Raw genomic sequence first — 17,792 nt, forward strand, 5'->3', positions numbered from 1 at the left:
TCGAATCAAATGAGTTGTTTTCCCAACGATAATATAATTACAGTGAATCAATGTAAACTACATAGAACAGGTCTTCATCCAACCTCCCTACCCCTGCGCAAAATGAGCCAATCTCGTCCCCTGAGCCCGCCTTTCTTTTGGTCAGCACTAAGTCGAGATTGAACCAGCGGTTAAACGAAGAAGAGGTAGTCACTTTATACAAAGAACACGAAAAAGAGCGCGAGCTGCAAAGCATCATCGAAATCGAAAGAACACAGAAGACCAACTTCCTGAAGCTTCTCGCAACCGTTCCTACCTTCTCCTCACCGTTGTGTTGTCACTTGTCACTATACCAAACTTACAATGTCACAAGGACGGAAACGCAAAGTTGGAATCGTTACGCCGCCAGATGCTCGGGCTCTGAGAACGCCGAGCCCAAAGCGAACAAGAGAAGAAAATGGCGACGGCGTCGAATCGTGGAACGACCTGAGTGAAATGGGTAAGCACATGGGTGTGTGATATTTATGTTCTTAATACAGCTGGAACATCTGCTACAGCTGAAAACGGACATGTCTTACAACACGACAAACTGCCACAGGTCTTCATACGAGGATGACATTTTTACTGAAACCTTTCACAACTTGTGCAGTCGAACCACGCTATTTCGAAGTCCCAGGGGAAACGATAAAAAGTTCGAAAGAGCGGGGGTTTCGAAATAGCCGGGGTAGTAAAAAATTCGAGAACGATGAGATATATTTAATAAAGCACAGTATGGAAACATAGTTAACAAGGATTGTAACGTATGTCAGGTAAATCATGAGATGCTGCTGCTATGAAAATCTTTGAATGTTTTGTTGTCGAACATCAAAGACAGCTGGCTAGTTTGCAGTCGAATCTCAATTCCCTCAGCAGCAAACAAACTGTTGCATGAGAGAATCACCAAGCAGATCTCACAAAAAAGAACGATCAAAATAGGAACAGCAGAGCTCATACATGAGTATTTTAGCCGTAGAAACAGTTTTATGACATGCAATGGTGATTTCTTTTTCCTTTTGTTATTCCTCAACTTCCAAGAGCTGCACTGAAGTGTAGAAAAAATCCTCGAAAACATTGTTTTACTTCGTGTGCGTATCTGGTTAAAGTTATAAACCACAAACAAGATGGTGTCAGGTTGACAAAATCACCCTCTCTGGCCGAGGGGCATGAAGATATTGTCAAGATTATTGTCACTTGGGCTAAATTATAAGTACGCTGTGAAACCCAAAGAGGTCGATTTTGTTGACTGACACCATCTTGTGTGTGACTCAGCCAGGTATATATACCAAGGAAAGCAATAGTCGCACTTTGGAGGACCTTTCTACACTTCAGTACTGCACTCAGAACTCAAGGAACAGTGAAAGAAAAAGAAATTACCGGAAATTAGCTCTACAGTACCGCTCAAAAGTGAGTTGACAGACCCTCCTGTGTCCACCCTTGCATCTTGAAATTCACTCCTAGAAAATTTGTCATTTGACAACTAATTTTTTGAGGCAACAGTCACATTGCACCTTGTCCATTAGAATGTTGCACTGTAATTTCATTTTGTGTGAACATATTTGTTTTGAAGGTGCAGCCAACCTGATGACGAATACAGAAGACAGATCTCACAAGGTTCAATTAATTTTCATGAAATTAATCTATAGCTGAAAATCTAATAGATACACAAATAATGAAATGTCTGTTTGATTGTTCACTTCACACTCATTTATTGTTCTCTGTCACTGTCAAATAATTTCATTCACCGTGAAAGTAAAATTTTTGTCAATAAGTTTATGATTGATATTTATTTCTGACAGGTTTTTAATGACAGTATCCATGGCCATATTGAAGTACATCCTCTCTGTGTGAAAATCATTGATACACCACAGTTTCAACGACTTAGGAATATCAAACAACTTGGTGAGTGCTGTTTTGTTACATGTGTACATGTATAATGATTGCATTGAACATGTGTACACCAAGGAATAGAGATCATTTTGGAGCAGTTAACATGCGATGCTAGAATGTGCCGATGTATGTGTACTTACTACATGCATATACAGTTGTAAAGAAAAACAAAACAATATATGGGCAACATGCGCATTTGTTGAATAATAATAATAAGTAGACACTTACAAGTTCTAGTCCCAAGGGTGTGCACTTATTGGAGTGTTAGCTGTTTATGTCATTAAATAACTCTACATAATTATCAATAAATTGTTCCACAAACTTGTTTGTTACACCAATGTGTTTTGTGATGATTTAGAAAATCATAAACTGCTTTGAAATAAATGCTTGTTTAGTCTTATTTAAGTGTACACTTGTGTAGTTACACTGCATTTTTTTGTTTCTGGAATATACAGGGGGATGTTACCATGTTTTCCCAGGTGCTTCACACAACCGGTTCGAGCATTGCATTGGGTAAGTCAGTTTTCTAAAGTGCCCCAAATTATTGTTAATCTATTTCTGTTGTAACATACTTGTTGAGAAATACTTGTTTATTGTTTACATTGTATTTATTTAGTCATTTGTTTTTGACATTAATTTAGGACCTGTTACCTGGCGGGAAGACTTGTGAAGAGCTTGCAAAAAAGACAACCGGAACTGGGAATTACAAACGAAGATACGCTGTGCGTGAAGATAGCCGGACTCTGTCATGACCTAGGTACTGAAGATTGCTGAAAAGATCTGTGAACTATATTCCACCATTATGATGTTAACTATAGACTTCCACTCGGGTTAGCCTGAATAACACTCTGGCTATCCTGAAAATGCTAAGGTTAGCCAGTTTACGGCTAGCTAGAGCTCAATAATGGTAATGGTAACACAATATTCACTTTTAGTCTGCAGGCTGCAAATGTCAGACACTGTGTTTAACTGAATGCACTATATAAAGATCCTTCTGATTAATCTTTTGCAACTCAAATGCTTGAATTATGAAAAATGTAAGGAGATAAGGTTGACTCTGTTCTGTGGCTAGATGTGCTGGTAGATCATTGTGTAAGTGACTGTTCTTTCTGTGTTAATTTAGGTCATGGGCCTTTCTCACACATGTTTGATGCACTGTTTATACCAGCTGCCAGACCAGATAGTGACTGGAAGGTGAGCACATCTTGCAGTGTCTATAATAAAGCTGTTTTGTCAATTAATACCATAATAAAGTTACTGATTATTATTGGTTTTATTCTCTACGCAGCATGAAGATGCCTCAGTTAATATGTTTGATCACATGATGGAAGCAAATAACTTGTTACCATTTTTTGCAAAGTATAACTTAACTGACAAAGATGTGACCTTCATTAAGGAACTTATCGCTGGAACTGCATTGGAGGCCAATAGTGCAAAGGTACATGTGCATGACTGTATGAGTGTCATGGCAAGTAAAGGTATTTAAAGTGTGTGTTGGGAATGACATGATGCAATTACAATCAGTAACAGACACAAAATAAACAAAATTTAATGAAATGCTATAATTCTGTTTTCTTGTATCAGCTGTAATTTGCCTCCTAATGTACATCCTCCAGTGAATATTTTTAGTAATGCAAATAACACAGATTGCTTAGAATGTATTGTGCAGTCTGTAACACCTAAATCAGCATTTTTTCTCTAATGTAACAAACACACCAATATGAACTACAGGAACTGCAAAAAACAGTTTTAGATGTACAGCTGTATGTCATTTGCATTTGAAATGCTTCCCCCACATCAGCTTCCATTGCAGGCTACAATGTACAGTACCGCCCGAAACTACTTACCCATTTGCCGCGGTTATACCTCGGTCAAACTGCAGATTGATACTGCGTTCTCGCCTCGGCATAGACGCGGCGTGCCGCGAAAAATCGCCGGTTTTACCGGGGTTTTTTGCGGTAAGCAATACCGCGGTAATCGGTAAGACGCGGTTGAGTTGAATAGGCTTATTTACCTTTTGTTTAGAGTTCATTAAGAACAACAGGCAAGATTTCACGCTTTCACGCTCCGATGATATATCGCACATCTCTCAAATTCAAAGAAACCACCACTTCAAAGCAGAAATGCAAATACATGTAGCCGGAACGTTACTTTTGAGTTCTTTAAACGTTTAAATGAGCAAAACATCTTTTAGAATAATGTTAGAGCTGCATCGCCACTAGTAAACAAATGTTTCGTGTTCATGTCATACATAACATGTGTCGGATCAAAGACTGTCCATTGCACGTGTAGACTGATCTTGGAACTTGTCATGAATGAGTTGCATCGTCTTTAAGCAATATTTTAATAAATAGTTTCTTTGTGGTTCAGTGCGAGCACTTTTTTTCTTCGCTATAATTTTCACACAACACGGCGGCACGTGCTGCCGGTTCGGAAGCGACGCGCGACGTAAAATATTCGTTCGCCTTCTTTGATTTCCTCGGGCTTCTTTCCATTGTACTTTCAGTTTGGACTCAACGAAACTTTCTGTCCATATTCTTGCTATAACACAGTTACTTTTCACAGCTCTTAGTAAACAAACTCTGAACAGGATCTGGAGCGTGCGTTTAGAATGTTGACATGTAGTCGGCTGTCAAAAAGTTATGCAAATTTCTCTTGAAATTTGACCCGTGCATCGGAGAAGTGAATTTTCCTTTCGACACCGCTTAGTTCGTCTACAACGCAGGCTACACCGCTTAGGAACGCTTCTCCTCGGGTTATTCTTTACCTTCGAAGCAAATAAACGAGAACTTTCGTTCACGTATTAAAACAAGATTTCTCAGCCTAGATTCTTTCGGCACGCTCCGAGACTTGGTTGCTAACTGATTGTCTATTGTCGATAATATTGTCGGTAGCGTCACGGCGTAGTTATAAAATGATAACTCCGGTTTTATTCGGCGTAAATCGGTAATTTAAACGGTGAAATGATCTCTATAGAGAGAAACGATGTTCTATGAAAGTTTTTATGATGCGTTTTGGACATTTATTAACTTTTTTGCACGATACAGATTCTGTGTTTAGCACTCGCCGGCGAGTCTCGTTTGCTGAAATGTCTATTGTTATGTACCCGGGTTTTGTAGAGTCACGGCAAGTTAAGTAGCGAAAATAATGATATCTCTAGTTCTGTCCGGCGTTATTTGATGATTTAAACGGCGAAATGATTTCTGTAGGTAGAATTTATGTTCTGTGAAGTCGTGAACATTTTTGCAAGTTCAAGTTTCGCTCTGGCGAGCGCCGGCGGCTTGTCTGCTGATTGTCGATTGTAAACATTTTAGCGTCACGGCGATTATCGGAATAATTTCTCTGGTTCTATTTGGCGTAAATCGGTGATTAAAACGGTCAAACTACACTGAAACTATCAATATGAACATAGTTAGTAGAAGAAAAGGTCTTTTATCGAAGTTTCTATGAACATTTTATCACTTTTTGCAAGATAAAGTTTTGGTCTGAGCGGTACTGTATCCGTAGTTGAGAAGTAGTTCCGTCGAAGGATTGTTAAACTTGAATGAATTACTTTTCACGACTTGAGGGAATTAAACCGAAAACAATGGCTTGACATTCCCTATCAGTAACTATTGTTTCTTCACCGCGGTATAATGCGTCTTGCTTGCCGCGGCGTTCGGTCACGTTCGTCCAAGACGAGGTTGAGCTTTCCGCGGCACCGCGGTGGATTCGCGGCACAACCGCGGCGAGGACGAGGTTTCACCGCGTGCTAATGGGTAAGTAGTTTCGGGCGGTACTGTAGGTGCAGTTTAATCCAATAATGCAAAAATGCCCTTCATGTATTCCTACATTGTATTTCACAAGCCTCAGGCTACAGGTTAGCAAAGATATTAAAACCTTATCATTAAGTAATAAATAATCATTAGATTATTGAGTGATTAATATATTTCTTATTTCTTTCCTCATGACATTGTCTTGCAGGACTGGCCTTATAAAGGAAGAGGACCAGAGAAAAGCTACTTGTATGAGGTGAACACAGCAGTTCATGTTCAGTTTTGTTTTGTTTGTACTTCAATTACTTCCTTGATTAAGGACAACATCTTCTAACAAAGCAAAGTGTGGCTTGGGATCCTGACAGAACTAATTCGATCATCTGCTTCAGGGGAATTTATTTTTAAATTTAAGTTGTGTTTTCCAGATTGTGGCAAACAAGAGAACAGGAATAGATGTGGACAAGTTTGACTACTTTGCACGTGACTGCCATTGTCTTGGAATCAGCAACAGTTTTGATCACAAGTATGTTAGACATTCAAAGTACAGAGTGACTTAATTTTTGTTTTCATCATCGATCCGTTTGTGATCATTCAAGCAAAGCTGTACAACATGTACTCACTGGTAATTAATTTGAATTTTCAAGTGCAAAATTAAGGGATTGTGTAGTTGTTTTGCATCAAGTTGTATAAGCACTGCTGTGACATACCACACTATCGCACTTTACATTAAGTTTGCTTTTTATTTTGTCACAGAAATAGAATTGAATGGCTGCTTCTGTCTACATACATGTTCATTGTACACTCTAGTCTGATGATCACTAAAGAAAGTTTAGAAAAATTCAAAACTACATGAAAACCCCAGCTTGAACTGAACTTTCCATATCTCCAAGACTGTCTCCTGTTTTTATCAGGTTACTGGTATGGTAACATGACTATGTGTGCCATTTTCTATTTCTTAAATATCAATTGGCTTTCATTGCTGTTGGTTAATAGATACTTGTCGATTAAATAAATTTCAGGTCAAAGTAATCTCAAGCTGGTTTGATTTGTATTTTCATTACTTAAGGATTATAGTGACAAAGGAAAATACAAATCAAACTAGTGGGAAATCATTCTGACCTGAAATATGTACATACATGTAAACATAGATGAAGGGAAGAAGGGAGAAAAGAAAGAGGCAGAAAGATGTGCTCAGCATTTTCTCCATCCATCACCTTAAATTTTTTTTGCAGAACTGTTATTTTTTAGTCCTGAGTAAAACCCTGTGTCAACTTTAACCAATGGAACTCTGTTTCATGTCACTGTAATAATAATAATTATGTCTCTCTTTTTCTCAGGCGTTACATGAAATTTTCAAGAGTAATCAATGTCAAAGGAAAACTTCAAATCTGTGTACGAGATAAAGAAGCTGGCAACATCTATGATATGTTTCACACACGAAACAGTTTATTTAGAAGAGCTTATCAACATAAAACGTCAAATATAATTGAAAGAATGTAAGTAACATATTACGCATTAAGCCACTAAAAAATTGCACATTATTATCTCAGAAGTTCTAATTATCATTTATCAAAAGAGGTGGTGTAAAAATGACCACTGTAACTGTAAAAAATTGAATATGAAGTCGCTCAGGTGAGTAGCTTTCTTGTTGCTTATTATACCAAATTTTTGGGACATCAGATTTTTGATTTTAATATAAGGAAAAGATGGGGCCACACCCCCTTTTTCCCTGGAGTTTATATAATGTGACCATACATCCTCCAAGAGTTTGATGTGGGTATGGGGCAAGGTTGGTGCCTTGCTGAAATCTTTGCCCCCCCCCCTCTCTTTATTTAATTTTCTAGGTCCACCCCCATGTTCTGCCTTCTTAGACAAGTCCTGTTTTTCCTGATTGCAGGATCACAGAAGCTTTACTAAAGGCTGATAGGAAAGTGAAGCTTAGAGGATCAAACGGGTGAGTTCATAATGATGTTTGGAGTAAATTGAAGCCTTTATGTTTTTCACTTTTGAAAATATAACAGCTTAGTTAAATCTACATTTAGACATTAAATCATTATTCCCACCCGGATTGCAAAATATTGCAAAATGGACAATCATTTAATTTTCCTCATTAAACATGATCAGCCAAACAGAATTTTCACAATCCATTCCCAGATCTTACTAATGGTTAGTGCGCCAGACTCCGAGTTGAGCGGTCCATGCTCGAGCCCCGACCAGGGTCACTGTGCTGTGTTCTTAGGCAAGACACTTTACTCTCATAGTGCCTCTCTCCACCCAGGTGTATAAATGGGTACCGGCAACATAATGCTGGGGGTGTACCCTGGGATGGACTTGCACCCCATTCAGGGGGAAGTACATTGTAGGAATATTCCTAGCTACTTAATGCTACGGAAACTGGGATAAGCTCCAGCAGTGTGGGCCACATTGCTTGTGGCTTCCCTTTATTCCCCAATCCACTTTATCAGTACAAATTTACAGAACGCCACTGCATGTGAGAGAAATGGACTGAATATAAGAACTTATCAGGAGGTTTATTCCTTATAAAAAGTTCTTTTTTGGCCTTTAAAAACAATTGATTTTTACCCTGGAATTTACTAGGTACATGCAGTGTTCTCCTTATCAGGCGGTAACCGGTAAAATTTACCGCTTGTAACACGACTCTTTACCGCCTAGAACCGCTTAGAAGTCTTGAAAATTCAACAGGTAAATAACAAAGTAACGCCACTCGTTTCACCTTCGTAGTCATGATCGAAAATATAAAATAACAGATTGAAAATAAACAGTGACAAATGCAATATTCATTTACGAACTTGTGCTAGTATTCAACAATCTTTATTTCCCTTCACTTTCTGAATCTCTGATGACTGAGGGCTGATACCTATCGAAGAAAGAGCAAGTTTTGCTGGTCTTTCTCACTTCTCGGCAAGTGCACATCTATTGTTGCACAGTTTCCACGATCGATTCCACAATAAGGCGGGAGCAATCCTTGCTGTCCTTTCACTTTGTCCGTTGAAAATGAAAACAATCACAAAGGCAAAGAGGTAAAAATAATTTCAGAAGTGAGAGATATTACTTAAGAAGATAAAAAGCGTTCTCTGGTAAAATATTTTAAAAAATTATGAGCTTTCGACAGCCAGACTGCTGTCTTCGACGGATAAAAATGAAGTGATAAAATGGACCTAAAAATTTGAATATGACTAGCGAATCGCATAAATTAAAAAGTTAAAAATATGTGTAAAAGAATGTTAAAAGGAATGCTAAAAGTGTATAAATTACTGTTTGTTTAAAAGAATGTTATATTGTCCTGGCAGAGGGCACGAATTGTTGTCGGCCTCGACCGTTTTTGCCGTGTGCCACGATTCAAGTGTCTTTCTAATGCGATTGTTGCCCTTGTCAATTATCTCCGCGTTTTCAAAGTCGATGGCGTGATCAAGAGTCCAGGCATGTTTTGCTACATTGGAGCCTTTAGCGCATTGTTTAGTATTCCTGATATGTTCTTTTCGCCGTGTGCTAAACGATCTTTTTGTCTCGCCGATGTAACTCCAGGGACAAGACGCACAAGGGATTTTGTAAACAACATTGCACTGGTCGTCGACCCGAGGTCGAAACTTGGGAACAGGGAACTCTTGTTGTAGTGTCTTGATTGGTTTGTTGGTTACTCGGATATCGTGACTTTTGAGAATTCTTGTAAGAGGTTCGGTAATGCCTTTGATGTAAGGAAGGACCGCGAAACTCTGGCTATTCATTGGATCAGCCCAACTGAAGAACATCCCAACCAATTCTTCAGGTGAAGGTGTTGGGGGGTTCGAAGATTTCTTTCTTATGATATCAGCTGTGACTTTTGGTGGGTAGCCATTAGATTGTAACGCGATGCTAATGCGATCAATTTCATGGGCTTTTCCAGATTCCGAGTTTGGTAGTTTTAGAGCTCTATGCAAAAGTGTCGCTGCAGTGCTAATTTTGTGCTCTCTGTCATGATGTGAGTTGAAGTCAAGGTATCTATCCGTGTGTGTGGGCTTCCGATAGACATCAATGTTGAGCTTATTATTGTCGCGAGAAATAAGAGTGTCGAGGAATGACAACTGGCCATTAGATTCGTGTTCAATGGTGAAGGAAATATGCGGGTCGATAGAGTTCAGGGAATCATGGAAGGAAGCAACAGCATTCTTCTTGATGACACAAAAACTGTCGTCAACATAGCGTTTCCAGATTTTGGGTGGAACAGGGGTTGAATTGATTGCTGTTTCTTCAATTTCCTCCATACATAAGTTGGCTACTACGGGGCTCACAGGACTACCCATGGCACAGCCGTGGATTTGTTTGTAGATGGTGTCGTTGTAAATGAAATAATTGTTGGACAGCACAAAGTTTAATAAACAAATTATGTATACTTTGTGCTGTCCAACAATTTAGCACACGGCGAAAAGAACATATCAGGAATACTAAACAATGCGCTAAAGGCTCCAATGTAGCAAAACATGCCTGGACTCTTGATCACGCCATCGACTTTGAAAACGCGGAGATAATTGACAAGGGCAACAATCGCATTAGAAAGACACTTGAATCGTGGCACACGGCAAAAACGGTCGAGGCCGACAACAATTCGTGCCCTCTGCCAGGACAATATAACATTCTTTTAAACAAACAGTAATTTATACACTTTTAGCATTCCTTTTAACATTCTTTTACACATATTTTTAACTTTTTAATTTATGCGATTCGCTAGTCATATTCAAATTTTTAGGTCCATTTTATCACTTCATTTTTATCCGTCGAAGACAGCAGTCTGGTTGTCGAAAGCTCATAATTTTTTAAAATATTTTACCAGAGAACGCTTTTTATCTTCTTACAATGAATCCTGGTATCGGATCTTCAATATTTTTAGATATTACTTACATATAATAGTTCAGTTTTCAAAAACATGCAAAATGCAGAAAATAGTTGTTAGTTGCTTAGTTGACCGTAGCTGACGCGTGGTGAAGACAAAGGCAGCTTTCGTTGTCAAATTCTTCGTAAGTATTTAAAGCGAAATCCAGACGACAGGTTAGCATTCAGAATACAACTTTTCAACAACGCCGTTGTGACTGCTGAGTATTCGAAGCAAAGAAAAAAAGAGCTGCAGCGATTCGTAGCAAAGACGAGACAGGACCGTCAATTCTTCAAGTAGTACATCATGTAAGCGGCAGCAAATGTATTCCCTTAAAACAACGGAGGGTAATTTTATGCAATTCTTCTTAGGCTATATAGCAGGCGAAAAAGGTCTGTAAGGCCAGAATAAAGTTGTCATGAAATAAAATTCGACCAGCATTTGGACAACATTCTGCCCCATGTAGGTTAACTAGAAAATGGCTGGGATTTACCGGAATTTCTTTACCGGTTTAAAAAGTTTTCTTACCTGCTGTGCTGAAAACTAGGGAACACACTGTACATGTATGCATTACGTTCTTTCAATGTTTTTGTGTTTTATGGTAGGAAAATGCTGTCCATTTCTGAATCAATAGACGACATGGAGGCCTACACCCAGCTTAATGATCAAGTGTATTACAGAATACTTCACTCGACAGACCCCGCCCTGGAAGAAGTGAGTAACCATGGTAACCAGCACCCTGTGTGTGTAGCTAACATTACAGTAAAGTGTAAAACCATCAGTAAGGGGAAGTGAAATTTTGAGCTGTCTGAATCAGTTAAAAAACATTGGCTTGCTTTGTAATAAGTCAGGCTTACGACTACATTCATTTGTATTTGTTTTCTTTTCAAGGCACGTAACATTTTATTACGGATAGAAAAGCGAGACCTGTACAAATGTATAGGGCAAACACTTTCGAGGAAACTACGAGATGAGGTAATGTTAACAGAAAGATAAATACATACAATCCGTGTACAATCTAGAATAACGATGAACTAAATAAACGCAAAAGTCTTGGTGGGGGAGGGGGGCTTTCTATGTGACAACTACAGAGATGATTGCTGGAGGATCTGATATAGTGTTTTAGCGCTTAAGGTGTTCCATTTCACATTTTCACGGTCATTACAGATTATGGTACATCTTGGGTTTGTTTTTAAGGTGGTACATATGGCTGAAGCACAAAAAAAAAATTCTCGCAGTTTGGCTTATATTGTAGCTTTTGTGTGGTTATGTCGTTATTTTCGGAGTAGAGGCTCGCTGTCCGCTTTTTTTGGAGAAAGCGATGATTGAAATTCGTTGTTAGGTCCGCCACAGATGAAACAGGAGGTAATAACATAGTAAAATAATGGTTTGAACCCAGCGTTATCAGTAGTTTGTATAGGGTGATCATTCATTGAGCGAACTTATAGCATCATTGATTGACAACACTTCCGCTCAGGTTGTCAAAACGTCAGTCACCAACATAATTTTTTCAGAACTTCTCTCACCTCGGTGATCACACTATACAAACTACAGGAAGTAAAAAGTTGACTGGTGAAACTAAAAAGCAAAGACAATTTTACATTATTTCTTAATAATTAGATTATGTGAAGTCCCTCATTTTTATTGGGGTTAATAGAGTGGACAAGCACAAGAGCCTGCCAGAGAAATAATTACTTCATATAAGGACACGTACTAAGGCAAGAAAAAATGTTCTCACACACCACATCTCGCTTGCTCGTGTGCTGGCCCTCTCGACTTACCCTGAAAAATGAGAGACTTGGTGTTAAACTGTCTTTCCTATCCAGGAAGAGTTTAAATATTACCCTTACCTACCCATCTCCTACCCTTGGGGCACAAAATATTATTTGCATAGGAATAATCATGTCAAAAAAAATTCAGTCAAGTTGTGGTGGTTCTGATAATTCAAAATCTTTAAACAGAAGACCTGACAAAATACTTGTGACTGTACTGAAAAGTCTGCAGGAAAACTCTGAGTCGCATGTTTGCCGTACTTTCAAAATGGCAGCTCTAAATTATTTATTTCCTTTGTGCCAAGAGACCTTAATCAGAAAAAAAAGCACTGATGCATTTATTTAAAACAGGAGGAGGTTCCGGACATACAGACTGATATGGCAGGTTGTATTGAAGGAGGGCCCTCCGTTGAGCCAGAAGATTTTATAATTGACGTAAGTAGCATCTTAGTTAACCAAAAAGTTCGGAAACCCCTTGTATTACTTGTGACCTAAAGCTGTTTTCACTTAAACGCCAAAAGTTATTCGCATTTGCATTGGTTTTGCATTACAACTCTTAGTGATTGGTTTAGGATTCTGGTGCCACCTTCTCAGCCAATCAGAAGTAAAATTCGCTTGTGCACGTTTTCCTGCTCTTTGTGCCAGCAACATGAATTTTTGGATTAGAGTTTTGACTGGTCCACTGGGTTGTCTCTGTTGTTTGTGATTGGCCTTAGTCAGGGCTCGACACTAACACTTTCCCGATTTCCACTGGAAAGTAAATTTTCTTCTTGGAAAGTAAAAAAACCAAAATGAATCAAAATGCTTACCCGATCTGGAAAGTAAATTTCAGGCTTTACTGGAAAGCAAATTTTATATTTAAAAAAAAATGTGTCGTCTTAAAAAGACAAATTTACTCGTCTTAAAAAGACAAATTTACGCTACTTGACACGCTATTCTTGATTCTCGCATTTTCCGTCATATTGAATCAAGAGAACTCCTCAGGAGATGTGGGTACTATAAGCACACGTGTATGGTGCAATATTGTGCGCCATTTTGGATTCCTCTTCTGACACGTTTGTGATGCAAAGAAATCTACCCAGGGAAATGAATCTATTTTGGTTCGGTTTTCCTTGACCTAGTGGTGATGATGGAGAAAAAGAAAAAGTTGATGAAGGACAAACCGGCAAAAGCACTTCTGATTCTACCGCTGTCAACAGCATGTTGTTGTGAGCGAGGTTTTTCAGTTATGGGGAAATAAAGTAAGACTGGAGATCATGCTTGTCAGTTGAAGTATTAGACAGTCTCATGAGAATTCGTATTGAAGGGCCTAGTGTTGTTTGACCCTCAACCTGGACTGCAGTTTTGTGGGCTAGTGGAACAAGGATGAGACGTCCAAATTTTTATGACTAAAACAAAACCATAAGACACATAGTAAGATTTTTTAATTTAATGTGGTTAGCGACTATAAAACCGTCGTCCATTTTGAATAGTAAAATTTTGAGATGGAAAGTAAAATTTGAAGTCTACTTTCCAAAGTGGAAAGTTTTGTAAAAAGTTAGTGTCGAGCCCTGTTAGTGATTACTTTGGTTTAGGTTTTACATGTACATCACTGAATTGAAAACTGCTCTAACCTCTTAATACATTGTATGAAAATTTTTTGCCTGGTGTTCTGTAAAAGCTCTGACCTTTCACTTTTCCTTGCCCTTCCATAAAAGACTGACCCACCCCCCTTCTTTTCCAAGTCAAAAATAAGTTGAGAATTTTTTATTTGATGACTGATAAGGGAGGGGGAGGTGGGTCGGGGAAGGGGGATGGGATTGTACAGGGTGTTCATTAGGCAACGGGGATTGGAGAATTCTCCCGCTACAACGTAGAATTCTCCGGCTAAATTTCAAAGGCCTGTACCTATTTTTTATTAAGATGCGGAACCTTCTCCAGTTACTTTACACTATTCTCCTGCTATTACAATTCTTAATGAAAACCCTGGTTGTAGTTTAATAGATAGTCGCTGTAATGCATAATGATCCCTCTTCTTTGTCATTAATTTTATACCCCCCCCCCCCCATAGTCAAAATTGATCCCCCTCTTCCCCAAAAGTTATCTAAAAAAAAGTTGGTGCTACATGTACTATGTTGTATCTGTTTTATTAGATTGTACCATTTAACTATGGAATGAAAGATAGGAATCCAATTGATGAAGTACGATTTTATGCAAAGAACGATCCAGACAAACCCATGGTTAAAAGAAAGGAGGAGGTATGTACTGTCATTGTACTGTTACGTTGTTATTCATTCTTGAATGGTAAATGGCACAGAATGCATATACACCTGCACATACACCTCATTACTTATTCAATGGTTAAAAAGTATAATACTCGCAGATATTTTGCGAGTTGAGCAAAATGTCCACTCGTATTATGTTAAACCATCAAATAAGGGATTTTTTGTTCCACTTATTTTTCCACTTACCAGTAGTTTGGGTCCTTATTCTGTAAGTTTGTCTGTCCATATTTTTGTTCTACAGTGTAATAACGTGGCATATTTTGTGCGCCTTTTTGTTTGCCCGAATAAAATTATTTATTATGGTAAAATGAAAAGAAAAAGGAACCGTTTAAAGGATTTGTTCGCTTTGAATTCAATAGTACAGCACTTGTTTGGTCCAGAACAACATGGGAAGCTGTTAAGATTGCTGAGAATTTTTTGATGGCTGACTGTAGTTGTTGATGGAAGGAGAAAAGGCTTTCCATCAGACTTGCTTCATGCCGAACGCCATAATTATTCTCTCGGGATAACCGCTTACTGAGTGATTCACTGTTATCCTTTGACCCATTAGGTCAGTAAGATGCTACCTGAGAGTTTTGCAGAGCAGCATATTCGTGTTTACTTTCGCAAGAATGATCCTGAAAGTCTAGAGAAAGCTAAAAGGTAAGTGCCTAATCTCTGTTTTGGTAGATGCAGTGGCCTTATGGTTAGCGCACTGGACTTAAGATCGAGCAGTCCAGGTTAAGCCCTGGCCAAGGTCATTGTGTTTTGTTCTTGGGCAAGACACTTACATGTAACTCATACTGTGCCTCAGGTGTATAAATGGGTACCGGCAAATTTTCCACTGGGGGTAGCCCTGCGATGGACTAGCATCCTGCTCGATGCTACCCAAACTGGGTTAAGCCCTGGCCTGATGGGCCACTAGGCTCGAACACAGATTTTACCTTTTTTGCCTTATGTTTGTTAGTAAGTTATCTGTTAGATCCATGTGATGGTTAATGCCCTATGCACATAGTATTTGGGACGTCACGCAGGGAAGCATTGCGTGACAACCCATATCTACTCTTGCACTAAAGAAAAGGCAAGAAGTTGAAGACATTTCTATGCCCAGTTGTACTTCTCGCAGTCATTTCTAAAGTGGCTTGACAAAACACCTGTTAGTTTGATGATGTTCCTTCATTCGGGGTTGCCACGGTCAGGGAAAAGTCAGGGAAAAACAAAAAATTTTCAAGGTCAGGGAAAATCTTAGTTCTTGTCAAAGTCAGTGAAAAGTCAGGAAATTCAAAATCCCGTGAAACTACGTAAAGAGATCAAAACTGAAGAGAAGAATATCGATGATCTGCAGAAGAAGCTGAAACAAATGTAAAAGTGGATTTGGCTTTTTTGATAATTCTCCTGATGCACAGTCAGTGAAAATTGTTTTGAGGTCAGCGAAAAGTCAGGACATTTTTTATGTTCTAATGAGTGGCAACCCTGTCATTTGATTTTTTTTTTCAGATGCTTTCTTCGATGGTGCCAAGGACAGCAGTGCACAACACCAAAGGTAAGGTATTTCAAGAAATATGACAAGCGGTTTTTCAACTGTAACCATACTTAAAGATATATAGAGGATTTTGTTTTCAAAAAAAGCTTTATTGGTGTTAGAGCTTACAGTACAAGAAAACAATAAACTAACAGGAAGAAAGAAAAAAAGGAAATTATAAAGGTATATATAGAGGATAATACATGGTTGCACGGAGATATGAAAATTTATCTTCGAGTGTTCATATCGTTATCTCATGGGTGAGTGCAGTGAACGAGTGAGATACGAACATGTTGTCCTACACTCCAATAGGTTGAAATTATATTTTTAGTTAACAAGTACTTTTAAGTCCAAGTAATTAATTTTTGGTCATTTTCGGTGTGACCCTCTTCCTGCTGCCCCCCTCCCCCTGCTTCCACCCCCCCCCCCCTTCTCCCACAAAGCGTGCAAAAAAAGTAAAGCCGTAACGATATTGCATTGTGTTTGTTCCTAGGGAGGGGATGCTCTGGCAGAATTTACCCCAATGAAGTCATCGCAGGAAAGTGGTCATGGGAATATGGAAAGGCGTCTAAGCTTTCAGGATTGAGCGAGCGCAGCTTGGAATTTAGGACATTTTATTTATTTACAATAGCCAGGACGATTTTTTATCCAATATTTGGCTTAGAAAACGTTTGCACTGACACAGAATAGGGCTCTTTTAAATGTTTCCTATAATTAGGTGCTAGGAGTTAGCCGGTTCATATTTTTATTTTTAGTAATGATGCAAACTCAAATTCAATGTGATTGATATTTATTACCTAATTAAAGACCTCTTCATATGAGCCCGGTTAACCAGGCTGGCCTAGCTACCAATATCTAGCCTTACTACTATTTTCTTCGTAAAACTTTTGATCATTTGATCAGCAGGGATTTGCTACAGCAAATACATAAGAAGAACCAAGAAAGATTTAATACTGCTCGACGTTTCGGAGTCATCTTGACTAAAACTTTTGATGTGTTGATATTACAAGGCAGGCTAGCCCGGACATGATTAAGCTACAAAAATTGACAAGCCTATGATTGGCATGAACGATAACACTGATTTCGTTTTTGAATTTCGTGCTCAAACTCATTTCGTGCCTTTTTTCATCTCGGTAACCGAGCTTGAAACTTGAACAGAAAACATTTGTCGCGCTAACCAGGCCAGCCCAGTTACCGGGTTTTTACATAAAGGACGATAATATATTTTAGTGGTTTTAGATTTACATTTGAAAACTCGGTTTCTGTTAACATTGCGTTTAATGATTCAAACACGAGAACTTCAATTCTTGGCAAATTTAAAGTTTAATTTTGTACTTGAAAGAAAAATGAAATTTACAGTCACGTGACTGGTAGTTAAGGCCCGCAGTATTTGCAGGGCAGTGGCTCAAGAATGTCCTGGATTTTTTAATGTCTAAAACAGTAAGAATATCTTAATAATTGCAATTAATATATTTTAACGTAAATTTAACTCCATTTTCCTTATTCATTCTAAGAATTTTTTCATACTTTAATAGAGGATCGGCTTACGTGATTCCACTCGTAAATATTTTATCTGAGGGAAGAAATACACGGTCCTCTTTTTCTTTTTGGCATAAGATGTTTATTTTTTTAATAGAATGGACATCGGTATAAGATTTAAATGTTTTAGTTTTGTAAGAAAATCACCAGTATATTGTTACTCAAATTGAGTACAATAAATATACTTTC

The 17,792-nt window shown here is 38.4% G+C and overlaps 2 protein-coding genes across 2 annotated transcripts; one reads left to right on the forward strand and one right to left on the reverse strand.

The window, feature by feature from the left end:
- Positions 1–96: 96 nt before the first annotated feature.
- On the forward strand, positions 97–17,792 carry LOC144649605 (deoxynucleoside triphosphate triphosphohydrolase SAMHD1-like). The gene is made up of 18 exons (XM_078509132.1): positions 97–478; positions 1,586–1,629; positions 1,815–1,917; positions 2,361–2,418; positions 2,547–2,662; positions 3,029–3,099; positions 3,194–3,343; positions 5,869–5,916; positions 6,086–6,183; positions 6,998–7,156; positions 7,558–7,614; positions 11,133–11,241; positions 11,419–11,502; positions 12,651–12,734; positions 14,432–14,536; positions 15,114–15,205; positions 16,040–16,085; positions 16,558–17,792. The coding sequence occupies exons 1-18, from the start codon at positions 343–345 to the stop codon at positions 16,648–16,650; spliced, it is 1,653 nt and encodes a 550-aa protein (XP_078365258.1). The 5' UTR covers positions 97–342; the 3' UTR covers positions 16,651–17,792.
- LOC144651609 (uncharacterized) lies at positions 8,745–10,989 on the reverse strand. Its single transcript, XM_078511550.1, has 2 exons — positions 10,963–10,989; positions 8,745–10,057 (listed from the first exon to the last, which is right to left on the reverse strand). Exons 1-2 carry the CDS (start codon positions 10,987–10,989, stop codon positions 8,933–8,935), a joined length of 1,152 nt encoding a protein of 383 aa, XP_078367676.1. The 3' UTR covers positions 8,745–8,932.

The sequence above is a fragment of the Oculina patagonica genome, chromosome 4 (assembly GCF_052425735.1).
Source record: "Oculina patagonica isolate OP01 chromosome 4, crgOcupat, whole genome shotgun sequence".
In the NCBI taxonomy this organism is placed as follows: Eukaryota; Metazoa; Cnidaria; class Anthozoa; order Scleractinia; family Oculinidae; genus Oculina; species Oculina patagonica.